Below are 16,189 nucleotides of genomic sequence, written 5' to 3'. Positions count from 1 at the left end.
GTGCTTTACCGTGCACACAGCTCATTGGCTGTGTGTGTCAATTGATTATAATCACCTGTTATTTTCCTACCAAGATGGCCGTGTGGTGATGTAACAAATTACAATGAATTGGAGTTGCGTTAATGGTGGTTGGATTCTTTCCTACTGATAAACTGGGGAATTGGTTTTGATTAGATTAGATGAAATTTAAATGATCCCTGAGGGGAAAATTGGCAGATAATAGGATACACCAAAGAGCACAGGATAAAAATAAGAATGGAACAAATGGGGGGTATTTAAATGTAACGTAAGTGACAATTACAACACTTGAACATATTACATAAAAATATATGAATTAAAAAAATATTAAAATATATGAATGAGACAAACCTTTCTGGGACAAAGAAAAATTAACAAAAAATGAGAATATATGCATTATGAAAATGAATGAAAATCTAAAATGTATGCCATATATAACAACTAAGAAAGTGAGAATAAATAAATCTATGTGAATTTACAGAAGGAAAAAAGTCAAATGAAATAGAGCCCGCACACTGAAATGCTCTGTTTCATTTAATGCTGTTGAAAAAAAAAAAATCGTATCTGTTCCAAGTGCTGTTTCATGCCTTGACGTTCAAATTTACACCGCTGCTTCGACAGAACATGTTCAGTCAATTAAATGAATTAGTCGCGATGAAGGGACTGAGCGCTGTTTTGTCTCGCACGGTGATCCAGGCTTACGGCAGGGACCTGATGGAGGCTCAGGACTGGTGCAGGAAGTACATGCGCTCCGGGAACGTCAAAGACCTGACGCAGGCCTGGGACCTGTACTACCACGTCTTCCGACGCATCTCCAAGCAGCTGCCACAGGTGAGGGGAATCAACAGCACTGACACTACCGCGCTCCACCAGAAACAAATTGACACGTAACCTCTGGGAGCGATCGCAGCTCGCCTCGGGTCGGAATATGTGAAGCACTTCGCGTACCAAAGGAACAAAGAGACATGAGCCTGTACGAGTGAATCCCAACTCATCAAACTAATGTAAATGAAAGAAACATGGTTGAAATGAGTCAGGGAAGGAAACCTGCTCAAGGCGGCGGCGGCGTCTGCTCTGGCAGCTGAGTAAGCCCCTCTGACTGGAGCCCCACTGCGAGCTGCCAGCCCACCAGTTAAGCTATAAGTAAGCATTCCAATCTCCATTCCCGTCTCTCATCACTCGCGATGAGATATATTTTGCCTTTCATGTCCGAGCCTATGTTCTTTTATCCCGTGGCAGGGGAAGCCGATCTATCTAGGTCAGGTAAATTGGCCCGAAGAATGAGAGCCATTCAGCCGTGATGGATACCATGATTTGAGCGGAATTAGTGCCTCGAAGGTGTTGTTATTCGTGGTTTAAGCCGGCCATGCCATCGCAGCGCTATTACCTTACCCCGTGCCAATACTAGCAAAGGCTGATTGGAAAGAAATAATAGAGAAACAAGGGACGCCTTTCATTCTTCCCTCTCCAGGTAAAGTCATTGAAGTACGTTCCAAGGGAGAATGCCGGTGAAAGCTGTCGAAAGATGGCAGGAGACTGAGACCTGATGAGAGAGAAGGATAATGGAATCCAAAGAAGAATGACAGGAACCTTGGATAGCATAGCAGTCCCCTCCCAATATCAACATACACCCACACATACACCCAGTAGGCATTTTATTAGCTATATTATGAGTGGTACTTATCTAATACCCTGTCAAACCCACTTCTCTCACAAAAGCCTGAATTTTTCTGCAAACTCTCCTCTGGGTGTTTGTCCATCATTTGCCCTTTTGCCCATCATTTGCCCTTTCTTGGCTTATCGATTATCGTACTCAATTTGTAATTCTCTTTCAGTCTCTCTATTTAACCAACTGTTTTCGCTCATGATATTGCTGCTGACTGGGTTTTTTCAGCTCAGTGTAGCGTTCTCAGTAATCCCAAGGCAGCGTCACACAGGAAAGTCCCAGGAGGCCAGGTGTTCCCTCGATATGGGAACCAGCGTGCCCTCCACCAATGATTACACCACACTCACAGTCACTCAGGTTCACTTGTTTTCACCTATTTTAATGTTCATTTCTCCACTGACTGAACCCCTCGATACATTTCTTCCGGTTTTATTTAGCAAACCTCAGCCATATGAGTCACCGGTTACGTTTATATGCACATTCTCATAATGTCGGACACCAGATCCTGTTTACAACAAGCGGGATCAGCTCGTATCCTGGTTATGAGAAACCTGGATAAAGTGCCTGGGATATTACAATATTACCTGGGGTATGGATGCCAGTAAATATATTATCCTGATTCCCATCTATTTTCTCAGCCAATGCAAAATGAGTTTTGCACAGTAGTTATTTGGCTCAGACATGACAGTTTGAGCCAAAGGTGCATATATACATCCTGGATATGAGCCAATATCTGGAACACTGTGTGCATATTAGCGTAGGCACAGTCAGCCTAATAAACTGAAAACTAACTGGCCGTTCCCGTGCCCCATTCCCCCCCCCTCGTGCAGCTGACCTCCCTGGAGCTGCAGTACGTGTCTCCCAAGCTGCTGATGTGCAGGGACCTGGAGCTGGCCGTGCCGGGCACCTACGACCCCAACCAGCCCATCATCCGCATCCAGTCCATCGCCCCCTCCCTGCAGGTCATCACCTCCAAGCAGCGGCCGCGCAAGCTCACCATCATGGGTAAGACGAGGAGGAGGGCGCACAAGCCTCGGGCCTGTGAACGCATTAGAATTATTAGTCTTGTGGTTTTTTCATTTTCTATCCCAAACAATGGAGTATGCCATGCTCAGATCAATTTTGGATTCCTCATCACCATTCATTGGCGCTGATCTGAATAAGTAATACCGATAACTTCTCCTCTACTCTTCCCTTCGATATGTATTATGGCGTCGGTCAGTGTTGCGCAGCATCCTTTGTAAAAGACGATAGCCAATAAATCACTTGACCCCTCCAGCGAGACCAAGATCAAGACCCGTGGCCCGTCACACAGATGGTTCGGATTTAACCTCGGCGCTCTCTCCTCTCCTAGCGACACACAACACATCGCCTACTGGGATTGTCATCAGTAGCGAAATCCTCTCACTTCATCCGTCTCTCCTCTCGCCCCGTCTGTCTTTCCATCAGCCATGCCAGAGGGGCTGAACGGAGGCAATGTGGATCCATTGTCTTGCCGGTTCCACCGGGGGTATCGCTTGACTCCATTAAAGCTCATATGACAATTACAGTGGTGGCGGAATCACCGTAATGCGGTCTGCTGAGAATACTGAGGGGCATTGTAAGATCCCGGTACAGTTACATAACCGGAGTCATCTGTGCTGCCCGATAAGTTAAATAGATTTTCCTTTCTGTCATGGTGAAAACTGGATTCTGCTCGGGAGGACTGGGGTTGATACCTAACCACAGCTTAGCCAGTACATGCATATATTTTTCCTCTCCACGTGAGTTGATCAGGAAAAATGTCTTGGCCACAATCGTAAAGTGACACTGCAGCAGATCATTTGAAACTTTAAACTTTATACGAACTCCAGTGTGTGGCACAAACAGGCTTCAGTTTACCTAATTGCAGCTCGGTTTTTCCTCAGTTCAGCTCAGCTCAGTTCTGTTCACCTCAGTTCAGTTCAAATCACTTCAGCTCAGTTTAGTTCATTTCATTCAAGTCTGAAAGGCGTTGTGTTGTGTGGCGCCCTCTGCAGGCAGTAACGGCCATGAGTTCATGTTCCTGCTGAAGGGCCACGAGGACCTGAGGCAGGACGAGAGAGTGATGCAGCTTTTTGGCCTGGTCAACACACTGCTGGCCAACGACCCCGCGTCCTTGCGCAAGAACCTCAGGTACACACACACACACACACACACACTCGCTCTCTCTCTTACCAGACCTCAGCTATACACAAAGTCATGCTCACACAGGAATATCCTGCAGTACACATAAAAAGAATTCGAGGTACACACACCCTCACCGGCATGGACACATAGTTTCACAGTTGAACTATTGAATGCATAACAGTTAAGTGTATATGTGTGTGTGTGTGTGTGTCTGCATTCGCCAGCATCCAGCGCTACGCGGTGATCCCCCTGTCGACCAACTCGGGCCTGATTGGCTGGGTGCCCCACTGTGACACCCTGCACGCCCTCATCAGAGACTACAGGGAGAAGAAGAAGATCCTACTCAACATTGAACATCGCATCATGCTCAGGGTCAGGACCACCCCAACCACTAACATCCGTCGAATGAGTTTTTGCTCCCATTGTTCGAGCACCAATCTCTCTATTTGGGTGAAGAAGCTCAATTAGCTATACAGTAGTAAGAAGTTTGAAAAGATCACACTACTGAATCCTTTCTGATGAAGCTATCTGTTAACTGGCAGCCCATGTGTAAATGAGCCTGTATGCCTGCAAATGACCCATTGTTGGTGCCAATGTGCCAACAGTGTTGCCACGGTTTTGACCATTTTCCATTTACTAATGATGTTCTACTTGAGCATCCACGATAGCAAGGCGTTAAGTAGATCAGTCGATCGATCAGTCTAAGCTGAAAAATGAGGAAGCTGGGAGAAGGAGACAAGGATAGATTATAGTGTTTGAGAGTGTGTGTCTGAAGGTTATGAAAAAGTCTTACAACGTCTTTACATATATTATCTAAACTCAAGGCTTTAAATACAGTTAAATGTAGCATTTTAGGTCTTATATCCACTTGTAGAAGTCTTAAAAATGTTCTATATTTTGTTCTAACTGGCATTAAAAAGGTACTAAAATCTTAAATTCAACTTGATGAAACTTGTGCCATGGTGTATGTCTGTACATTTATGCGTGCTTTGCGTTTGTGGATTCCAGATGGCCCCGGACTACGACCACCTGACGCTGATGGAGAAGGTGGAGGTGTTCGAACACGCCGTCAACAACACAGCCGGAGACGACCTCGCCAAGCTGCTGTGGCTCAAGAGCCCCAGCTCCGAGGTACGACGCTCTGTTCCACTCCGTTTGCACAGGGAAAGAATGATGGAGTTCACTTGAGCTTCTTCAGCAGCACCCATCCTCACATCTCAGTGGTTGGTGCTCAAGAGTGTTCTAATTTGGAAACGCTTAAACGTTTTTCATAGAAAGTACCAATTTGCAATTCAGAACAATAAATTATTAATCCAAGGACTGGCATATGAGAGGCATTTTGCCTGGAAACTGTCATTTTGGACAAAATTTTCATCCGATTTGTTGCAGAATGGTCAAATGATTTTCTATAATGGGGGGTGCCATAGTGGGGAGAGGGAAGCATGTGTTTAGAATACCCAGTTTCTCAGTGCAATCTCTCATTGTGCTACATATTGCCTGAAATAATAGGAAAATGACACTAATTTACCCTCGAGAATCAGTTCTCTGGGTTCCCCCGAGTCCAACTGACAAAGCAGACCTTCATGATTTTTGGAAATATGTGACAAGCCCCTTATTTACCTCACGCAGCTGAAGTGTCTGGAAAGATGAATCGAACACCCTACCAGTGATTCCTGTGCTTTTCTGCTGTGCTCTGCCATATACTGTACATTTGTCAGTAGAGGCTGCATAATCCAGATGTTATTTCCCCCACCAGGTGTGGTTTGACAGGAGGACCAATTACACTCGCTCCCTGGCTGTGATGTCAATGGTGGGCTACATCCTGGGTCTGGGCGACAGGTGAGCGTCTCTGCCAAAAAAGGATTTCACAAGCCCTGTGATGCATCGTTTACACCGGGTTGTTAATAATATCGAGAGGTTAATGGGGAGACGGTATTTCCATTTGTCCTTAGGCATCCATCCAACTTGATGTTGGACCGGCTGAGCGGCAAGATCCTCCACATCGACTTCGGAGACTGTTTCGAGGTGAGAGGCGCTTCCTTTTTTCGATAGATCCCGGTTTAAAGGTATCTGAGACTGAGCTTCTTTTACAATCCTCAACAGGTCGCCATGACCAGAGAGAAATTCCCTGAAAAGATCCCGTTCAGGCTGACGAGAATGCTGACCAACGCCATGGAGGTAGGCGCCATCCTGCAATACACACCAAGAAAAGGAGGGAATGCGTGGGCCGGCTGAAAGCAGCTTGGAAGTGTGCTCGCTTCAGCTTGAGAGGTTACAAAAGTGAACAGGGTAGGAAGAGAGGGACTGTAATGAGTTCGGCTTGTTCCAGAGTCAGCCGGGTGGTTAAGTCCCCCCCCTCAGGAGCCGTGTATATTCCTCCACTGGCCTTTCATCAAATCCTGCCAGAGTTTCTTGTCCTGCATCTCCCCTATTCTGTCTCCGTCTCAGCTTCCCTGTTGTCTCAATAAACACTTAAATACTTAAGGTGATTGTTTATCTTTTCAAAGGGTTTACAATTTTACCATCAGATGCCACTACTCACTCTCCACCATTTATTTCAGTAAAAAAAAATCAAGAATTTAAGTTAAAAAAGAGTAGAGACTTTACATTTTCAGCGAGCCCAATTGACCTTTACTGTTGTGAGGTTAACAAGAAAATGCATCATTCACAGTGATGTGATCGTTGTGTGTGTGTGTGTGTGTGGTTGTCTGTTAGGTGACGGGGCTGGACGGTAACTACCGCATCACGTGCCACACGGTCATGGAGGTGCTGAGGGAGCACCGGGACAGCGTCATGGCCGTGCTGGAGGCCTTCGTCTACGACCCGCTGCTCAACTGGAGGCTCATGGACAGTAAGGGATCATCAGCTGTTCACACTCAGTATATCTCTCACTTTTCATGTATGGAGCAAGTTATTTGCATCATATATCATGCTCATTTCAAGAATGACCAAGGAAAGATATTTGTCACTTACTGGCTTACCTATCAAGCAAGAATCTACATGTTCTCACACACCTTACCTGTTTCACCTACAGCGAATACCAAAGGCAACAAGCGCTCCCGCACCAGAACAGACTCCTACACCGCTGGACAGTCAGTGGGTTAGTCTGCAATCTGTGGCCATTCTGCTTCCATTTAATCTAATGAGAATTATAGGAATGTGTCTCAATGTGTCTTCTCTGTACTGCGTCCTCTGCAGAGGCTCTGGAAGGAATCGACCTCGGAGAGAGCACCCACAAGAAACCGGGAACCACAGTGCCTGAATCCATTCACTCCTTCAGTGAGTTTGCCGGCTTTCACTTGCCATTTCATGGCTAATTTGTCGAAATATCATTTTATTTTTCTGTATTTGTGACGCCGCGGCAACACGGAGCTCTCTCGCCGTCACAAATGAACGCCGCGATTGTTGCGCCGTCGTAAGCCGGCACTTAAGTCCACTTCCCTTTCGTTCAGCTGTGAAGGGGTTTTGGCCGGAGACGGCACAGTCACGCTTGCCACGTCTTATGATGTTGATAGCCGTTTCGTGCCTGGAGACACTCACTAACCACGTGTGTGTTTGTTTGTTTTTTTCTCAGTTGGAGATGGCTTGGTGCAACCCGAGGCGCTCAACAAGAAAGCTATCCAGATTATCAACAGGGTGCGGGACAAACTCACAGGTACGCTCCTCAGCACAAGTCAAACCTGAAGACATATTGTATTTTAGTTTTCTTCACCAAGCACATCATAATGTAGGTGATAGGATTCTATACAGCTACCCTAAAAATGTTTTGATAGCATTGTTAAAATTCCTTATTCTGAAATGAAGATTTTATTGTTCATTTCAGATGTTCATAGGTGCTCTAGTGCAGAAGTGCTGTCCAAAAAATGTTTCAAACTCACATCCTCCTCAGTCACACAATATTATAGGCATTTTTCTTCACCAGTCACTTATCATAATGCAGAGGAACGGTCTCTCCATATCTTCCTCAGCCACCCCAAAAAAAAGGCTTGGTAGCACTTTTTCCAAATACCTTCGTGAAATCAGTCAGCGCCGTTAGCTTAACAGAACCCACCGGTTTGAATAAAGTACCCGGTGGAGAAAATGCTAAAAATTGAAAATGTCAAAGGCATGCCGTCAGTTTTGATGGGAGTCTGTTCCCTCCAGGCCGAGACTTTTCTCACGACGAGACGCTGGACGTGCCGACGCAGGTGGAGCTCCTCATCAAGCAAGCCACGTCGCACGAAAACCTGTGCCAGTGCTACATCGGATGGTCAGTGTCATTACTAATACCTTTCAGCTGCCTGCTGGCTGTTGCTTGCATCAGACAGCTTCCTTTTCTGCTCCAGTCAACTCTCTAGTCTTGTATTTAGCCCAGGGATGTAGTGGAGGGTAAATGTAAGTGGAGGGTTGGTTTCCCACCTTTTTAGGCTGACATAAATCTTGAAGATGTAAAATCATCACATAGATCATTTACCACTACATCACTGGTTTCGACCTAACAAAAGGATGAGCAAAGCAGCAACAGATGGATAACAGCGGTTTGCTAGACTTTGGTGAATAAGCTGCTCTTTTCCCTCCCTGCAGGTGTCCATTTTGGTGAAGGACCTTCTCTGGCAGCAAAGGTTACACTTGACAGCCAGTCTCTCTCACTGACAAACCATGAAAAGGCACTGTAGCCGACCAGGTATGCTCTGAAAAGGTACTTACAAGTCACAAGGCTAGCCTTTGTTAGAGGATTTCGGTTTGTCATGGGCTTTTTTTTTTTTTTTTAAGTTTATGAGGAAGTACCTGAAGAGCTGTTTTTACCTGATTATCATAATTTCACATAATTTAAGTCACTGTCTTGATGAGGAAGGACTTGCTTTTTACGTCATTGTTATTTGCTAAATGCTTTCTACAGTGGCCATATTGTATCAAGTAATCCAATTTCTTACTTCGCACCCTGTATGCTTCTCAGAAACCCACCAGTCAATTGTATTATTGTGTATTAATGTGACAAATTTGAATAACATATTGTATGCCTTTTACTAACTTAAACGTTCTTTGAAGGTTACTCATGATTGAATACAAATGAGGGACTTTGATTTGAGATGGTCATAATGTACTGTATGGGCATTTGTGTGCCATTAAATCCTGTAAAGATACTACAAATGACTGCCTTGTGTTCTTTGACTATACAGATTGTTAATTTCACTGAACTAGTTCAAAAGATTGTCAAAGGGGCTTAATTATGATACAGAAATGAAAAATCCTGTTTTTTTGGATCAGATAGGATTCCTGTTGAAAAGCAGGGATGCATCCCTCCCTTTTTGTTTTTCTGCTAGCACCCATAGAGGGCACTATGACTCCTAATAACAAACTCCTCCTCCATATTCTCAGCAAAACGCTTTGGAAGAGGATGCAGCCATCAGGCCAGAGATGATGAGATGAGACTGGATCCTCCTCTAAAAACAAAAAAATAAAAAATACTAAGGATTTTGAACACGCACTCTTGAAATGAGATGAAATTGCTAGTTCTAACATCATCTACAATCTATATTTATCTTCATTAGTAAGACCGCAAGGAAACGCAATCGTTTACAGCAAATGTAGTCATTGGCAGGAATAAAAAACCGAATCGGATCGCAGAGGCGGCGGCGAGCTATAAATCTGGTTTCCTCAGCTGTAATCTGGTCAGCTTCTGCCTCGGCTCGGCTCATTGCTATTCCCCCTCTGATTTCTCCCTTTATTTGTTCCCTGCATTCTCCTCTGAAGGTTAATTACTTATAGATAGTTAAGGATTACGGAGCAACAAAAAGCAGCCAATTGATCTCTTCCCCGGCGCGGCCACCTCTGCAATGTCACACTCTTTACACATCGGGACAGAGCCCCGGCGATTATCTGTTCACATCGATCGATTCCTCCTCTGTTTTTCCTCTCGCTCTCCTTTCTCGCTTCCTTTCCCCCCCCCCCCCTCTCTCTCTCTCTCTGTGTCACTCTTCCTTTTCTCCCCCCCGCCCCCCTCCTGAAAAGCTCATTATTGAAAATGCGACTTTTCATAGTCTGCGCCACCGTTCCTGTTGTTCTTTCTCGCCTCGTCTAATTTGTTTGTATTTTTTCAGCCTCTCAAGTCTGTTGAGGGGCAGGCGAGTCAATAGCTCAAGTTAAATAGGCTCCATCGATCGGGAGAGGGATTTAGCTGTTTACCGACTGTGGAGATGGGTCCGGGAGGCCGCGGAGAGAGAGAGGGAGAGAGGGAGGCCGCCCGCGTGGAGCTGAGTCGGCGGTGAGGAATGATACTCGCCGGGAGACGATGCGCCCTAAGTGATGGAAGGTGAAGGGGCTCGGCGGTGGAGGCCGGTGGGGGGGAGCGGGGGGGACGCGGCGGCCCACGCTCCATCAGGCCTTAAGGCTGTCGGCACGAGGCCACCCAGGCCAGGCACCTTGAGCCACGACATGAGGACTGATGGGATTACAGCGGCACGTTCAGGAGTACAGCCCCCACCTCCCCACCCTCTCCTATGGGACGCCAGCCTGTTCCTCCAGCCTGTTATCTCGTCCTCCATCCTTAAGCACGTCTCCCTCCACAAGAGCTACCCGCTGGATGTTATTCCACTCCTTTGGCTTTTTCGGCACGTCTAGAGATTTCATAAGTGCTCGATGTCTGGAGTTTAGTCACACAAACTAATGCGCACGTTTGCCCTGCGGACGAGATTTCAATTTCCTAGCAAAAGCGTCTCATTTCTCTCTCTCTCTCTCTTTCTCTCTCTCTCTCTCTCTCCCTCCAACTTGAGATTTTACATCCTTGACGCCCCTTATTGTTCTGCGGTCTACTTATCTTCACACAAACAGACTCCCCAAGAGGAAGGCAGCCTACGCCAAACGAGGAGTTAAATGGTCTCCTTACGCAACGAGCGCCTTCAATTTTTCAAACTCTCACCTTCTTAAAGCATTTGTGACGCACATAGTCATCAATCAATGGTATCACATTGTTGAGAATGCTTCTCCAGTGTGTCTCACTGCAGGATTCAAGTTGTCAGACTGCAAATGGGTCCAGCACTGCTGCGGTACGTCTGCCCAATGCTAGCTGGAAACACTCTCCAAACTGAGTACTTCACCGAAAACTTGCCCAAACTCACAGTGCCTCTCCTGTGCCTCCCTGTGGTTATGAGAAAAACACTTTGACTCACCATGTATAGGCTCGTATTATCCCCCTACCTCCCTCCTCCAACTCTTCTCTCTGGCATGGCAAACAGCTGTGAAGAGAGAGAGCGAGAGAGACACAGGCGATATTGACGGCCAGAGTTCGATAGCGGGCTCTGGAGTGTTTAAAGCGGGGGCCCCGCAGCCGGGGCCCGGGCTGTCTTTGTGCACTGTGGTGTAAAGCCAGTATCGATGAACTTGACAGCAGTTTAGCCCGCCTGAGATCCAGCGCTCTCTAAGGACGCTTCAAACACGCACTCCCGCCAGCTCCAGCCTTGTTTACCCTGCCTGCTAGTATACCCCGGAGCCGAGATGTCAGAAATGTATGTATGGTCAGTGACTTTTAGTTTGTTTTTGTTTTCATCTGTATGGCGAATGTCAATAGCAAATTTTGGGACAGTTTGATTAGGTCATGTACAGTCACTTTGTTAAAATACCACAGAAATTGAGCAGAACATTTGAAAACATGAATTCTGAACATGGAAAAATAAAAATCTATTGTATTCAGCTGCAGTCAACACCACTGGCTATGTCAAGTGTTGAGGTAAACACAAATAGCTGCAGGCTAAACAAGGATGAGATTAAAGCTGAAATAAGCGTTTCTGACCACTAGAGGGTGACGGAAATCGCAACACATTTGTAAATAAAGCACAGCAAAGCTACTGGACTATGGAGGCCCCAAAGGACAAAGCTAGAGAAGGACCATGCATAAAGGCTAATAGCTAAGCTAAACGTACCTGCAGAGAAGTGTCGCCAGTTACCAGTCAGACTTTGCCCGATTTTTCTCCTGCTGAAGGTCACATGTCCCACAACGACAAGTGAAGAGGTAGGTAGCAAGTTTACTAGCTTGACAAGTTTACGTGCTCGCTTCATCGATTCCGTCATTACGCGATTTTTCTTCAGGAATGGAAGGGGGTGAGCTCCGCTTTTAAACAGCAAGGGAGGAGCTGAGCTAATTTTTTTTTAAAATGAAGCCCCAAATGGCAGCAAGAGGTAACTGTTTGGAAAAAAATGTAACTTCAACACCCAGTGATGTTAGTAAACTGCACACAGCACGCTCATGATTACCAACCCGGCCTAGTCTGTGATGCTTTACACCAAAGAATACCAACGAGACGAGAGAGGAAAAGATCTAACGTTGGTGAGTCCAGCTTTCACTTGTCACTTGTGCCTGTTTATAGCTAACACCAGCATTTAATTTGGGCAAATAGGGTGAATCTACGGCAATTTAATTGGAGGCAATGAGACACTCTTCTCTACTGCCCCACTTTGTGATTTAGCCCAGTAAGATATTTTTACAAAAAATACCTTGATGAGTGCAACCTTAAGGTGCATCTTTTCTTATGGTTTTCTTATCTAGGAAATAACATTTAGAACCACTGTTTTAAGATATCGCAGCAAGCCCTAAATGCAGCTTCTTGTATCTGTTTGTCTCTGTATGACTTCAGTTGTATCATCACTCTTATATACAGTACAGTACAACTGACTCACCATCCAGGACCTGACCCTAGTGTACCAGCCAACATTTACCCTCCCGCCGGCATGTCTTATTACCGGTTACGTGTCCCTGTGTGGTCTGAGGCACCGTGCCGGGGGAGCTAAAGGTTTCCATTAGCCCTGAGCCTGGACACTGAGTCATCCATGTACTCTGTACACTGTACTAAAGTGCTGCGGGGCAGAGGTAACAAACAAGAGGCTACGCTTTGGCTTGACAGTTTCTCAGAGAACGAGGCTGCGAGGCTGATAATATTATTCTGAACTTGACACGGTTACACGGGCGTCTGACCACAAAGTGACCTGATATTTGCTGCGGCGGAGCTCGCTCGGTGGTACAGTAGGTGTGACTGTATCTGACTGTGTGAATGAATGTGCATGTTCAGCAAAAGCCTTCCCTGGATAAATAAAGATTGTTAAAACATTGTGTTTGTTTCAGCGGCCACAACAGCTGCCGGTATTCAATGTGAGATTCTTGTTGCATTTCTGCTGTATTGGATAACATGTTTCTAACATGTTTACATGCCATCTAAACAGGGTCAAGAGCTAATAGACGTCAATTTTGTCTCATTACATCCTTGGATCAGGAAGTACTATGACAATATTTCAGCCACCAACTGCATTCATTCCATTGCATGTGTGTACATCTTCACAGCTTAAAGGACTACTGACTTTGAGAGAGAGAGAGAGAAATTGGGCAGTCACTCTCCTCATCTTCCTTTATTTTCAGGTACAATCAACAGAATCAGCAGGCAGAGAGATCAGACTACATGAGCTGGGCTTCAAACCTAGGTAGTCTCAAGTATGGAGTCCGCAGGTCCTGAAAAGTTCTCCTATTGTTTTAAACGATCTCAACTTAAGGCCTAAATATATCATTTTAAGTATGAAAAATGAAAAATATGAAGTTTTACAGGTCTCAAACTGAACCACAAGGATGCTCCTTCCAATGCATTGTTGATGATAGTCCATTTGGTACAGATTAGTAGCTGGCTTGGCCTTAGTGAAGGCTCTCCAGTATTGAAGCAACGGACATTGTCGTCACGCTAAGAACTGGGAGCTCCGATTGGATGGCACCCATCTAAGAAACAGCCTTCAGTCGTCTGGCTGTTGAATTGCCCGAGCCCTTCACAGCCATGTACCCAATCATTCAGCCTAAGTAACTTGTTGACGCGGGACCGTCCTCCAGCTGTCGTGGTGGCCCATCCTCTTGTCTCGGCGCTTAGATTTACTCACCGGAGGGAACGGCCATTACGTCGCCTGTTATTATTTGCCATAAAAATGCGCTGAATGGTGACCAACGCTGCGGCGCGATAAAAAGCGGCGGGGTGTGAGATGGTGTCTGCGCGTCATCAATCAGACGCGGCGGTGAAACATTGGGCCTCTCCACGGGGGAGTGGAAATTGATTTTTCTATAAGTCTCAACGATTAGGGTGTGAAAGGAGGGAGCGAGGAGGGGGGGGGGGGGGATGAGACGGGACGGGGGTACTGTGAGAAAATGGAAAAAAGGGGGGTAGAGGAAGAGAGGGGGGGAAAGACATTGTTTTTCGGCGGGTTGGTCGGATGTTTGCTTTCTCTCGGATCTTCAATCGTGATGGACTTGCTCCTGGGGTTAGCTGCAGCCCGGCCCAATCAGCGTTCCTCTAACGCAGCACTTCAGGCTCAGCTTGAACGGGGTAAAAACAACATTCAATAGTTATTGTTATGTAAAAAGTCGCTCCGGTGTCAAGTCATTGAATTGTCGCCACCCGAGCGGCGTCCCATAGGAAATGTCCCATTCATTATGCGGCAATCTAAAACAAGCTTATTGCGTGTCTCGACCCTACCCATTCACGTTTGACTGAATCGTTCTGGAAGGGCTTTTGAGTCCCTAGAAGAAGGGAAATGAGGAGAGGGACTTAAACGCCTCTTACATGTAATTCAGCCTTTCGAAGGATCCTTGAGTCATGAGTCAAATGGATTTACACACACACACACAGCGTGCGGTACAGTAGCCCTGTCCGGCCCGTACAGTTCCCTGGCCTTATCTCCAATTCATCCACCGCGCATCATCATCCATACACACAACCGCACTGTAAGCGATGATTCAGTGCACTATTCTTATCGTAGCCTGCGTGTAGCGATGTTCTAAGGCGTGCTGGTGCAGTGACCCCCCTCGCCTGTGTCTCTAATAAGCATAACCATATCTGACAAGGCCAGAGCTGTTGGAGGATGGGAGGAGGTGGAGGGGGGGATTCTCGCCTCCTTTTTAGATAGGTTTCCTCCCTTCTGTTCTCTTGGCTGATATCCACCGGCGCTCACTGGCCTTTAACCACCTCGTCTTCCTTGAATCTTTGCTGCCTTTTCTTTTGCTCGAGCGTTTTCTTTTACCCCCGCTCGTTGCACGTCCCGGGGCAGATGAGTAAACGATAGTAAGATTCAGACATGCGAAGGGACTGGATCCAGGGGGCGATGAGTATAGAGTAGGGACGGGACAATATGCTTATTTCACAATACGATACGCGATACAGGGTTCACGATTCCATATAAGCACGATACGGTGTAATAAATAAAAGTTCAATGACGACAAAGTCTGACTGTGCAGAATTATGTTGATTTCTGAGTCACAGACCTTTCTAGCGATGGCACTGGCTTGCTAGAATGTAAACAACAATTTAAAAATGTCATTACAAAGTGCAATATAATATATAATATAATATAATTTCAACAGAGATCTTGTAAAGTTCTGGTGGGCAAGCCGTCTCATTTGTGATTACTACAGCAGAATAAAATGGAGCTAATATCGCCATTAATTTTTCTGCCCCACGATACCTATTGTCACATTTCTGTATCGTGATATATTGAATTTTGATATACCATGTTTCCTCTAATATTGGCCCGGGCCTTTATTTACCTCAACTGCAGAGGGTACCAGGCCTTTATTGGAAGCAGGCTTATATTAGAGACAGGCCTTTATTTCTAATTCCCTCTGTTTGATAAGTATATTTGCTCATATTTTAGTACGAAGCCTCCTTTTTTTCTGATCTGCTTCTGTTGGGGTTCGTTAGGTATCCGTTTTTTTGTTACTGCAATTACCGATAATTACGGTAATCGACGACGGCACGCTCCAGAGACTTCCGCCGGCCGAGCTGTCTTGTGGCATACCGCCATCTTGTGGCACTTGTACGTTACTACAAACTACAGTTACATTATATAACAGGCACCAGGAGTTTACCGATATCCACTGTTGTTTTTTCCTTTGTTTTTTTTCCCCGGCCTGTATTTGGGGCCAGCCTTTATTTGTTTGTGTCGACCACGGCCGCGGCCATTATCGGAGACCCGGCTTACGGAAATACGGTATTGTCCCATCCCTAGTATAGAGATTTGGAGTCAAGTGATAGGACGGCGGTTACAGAATACAGGCCCGCGACTTCTTCTCCTGTACCCATTCCTGAGAGAATACTTCGGAACGCTTTGAGGGTTGGATACATGAGACGCGTGCGCGGTTGAATGGATTTCATTTACTACCCACACGCTGCTTTTTGACTCAATCTTGTGACTAGAGAAATAATGTGCGAGCGGCCATTATCTCAAAAAAGGGGGCCGGCGGAGCGCGAGGGGCATCTTTTGCCTGACTGACTTTCATTTACAAAGTGGCGATGTTACTTTTGTGCCGGGAAATGAGATAGCACTGCAGCAGACAGTAGGCTACATTATCCGCTTGCA

At 46.0% G+C, this 16,189-nt stretch overlaps 1 protein-coding gene across 1 annotated transcript in view; it reads left to right on the top strand.

Annotated features, from left to right (window-relative positions):
• The window catches only part of mtor (mechanistic target of rapamycin kinase), a 90,189-nt gene extending 81,246 nt beyond the window's left edge, over positions 1 to 8,943 (top strand). The window contains 14 exon segments of the mRNA XM_071515916.1: positions 715 to 849; positions 2,515 to 2,689; positions 3,703 to 3,838; positions 4,057 to 4,204; positions 4,841 to 4,963; positions 5,589 to 5,671; positions 5,785 to 5,857; positions 5,936 to 6,010; positions 6,548 to 6,683; positions 6,867 to 6,932; positions 7,031 to 7,111; positions 7,407 to 7,487; positions 7,976 to 8,081; positions 8,396 to 8,943. Of these exon segments, the coding sequence (XP_071372017.1) occupies positions 715 to 849; positions 2,515 to 2,689; positions 3,703 to 3,838; positions 4,057 to 4,204; positions 4,841 to 4,963; positions 5,589 to 5,671; positions 5,785 to 5,857; positions 5,936 to 6,010; positions 6,548 to 6,683; positions 6,867 to 6,932; positions 7,031 to 7,111; positions 7,407 to 7,487; positions 7,976 to 8,081; positions 8,396 to 8,411 (1,434 nt within the window). The 3' untranslated portion in view covers positions 8,412 to 8,943.
• Positions 8,944 to 16,189: the final 7,246 nt, after the last annotated feature.

This window comes from Centroberyx affinis, unplaced genomic scaffold (assembly GCF_046629955.1).
Source record: "Centroberyx affinis isolate AG114_WGS23_722 - 3 ecotype Tasmania unplaced genomic scaffold, CSIRO-AGI_Caff_v1 ptg000379l_1, whole genome shotgun sequence".
Classification (NCBI taxonomy): domain Eukaryota; kingdom Metazoa; phylum Chordata; class Actinopteri; order Beryciformes; family Berycidae; genus Centroberyx; species Centroberyx affinis.
Note: the sequence above shows the minus strand (reverse complement) of the source record. Positions and strands in the feature narration are given on the sequence as shown.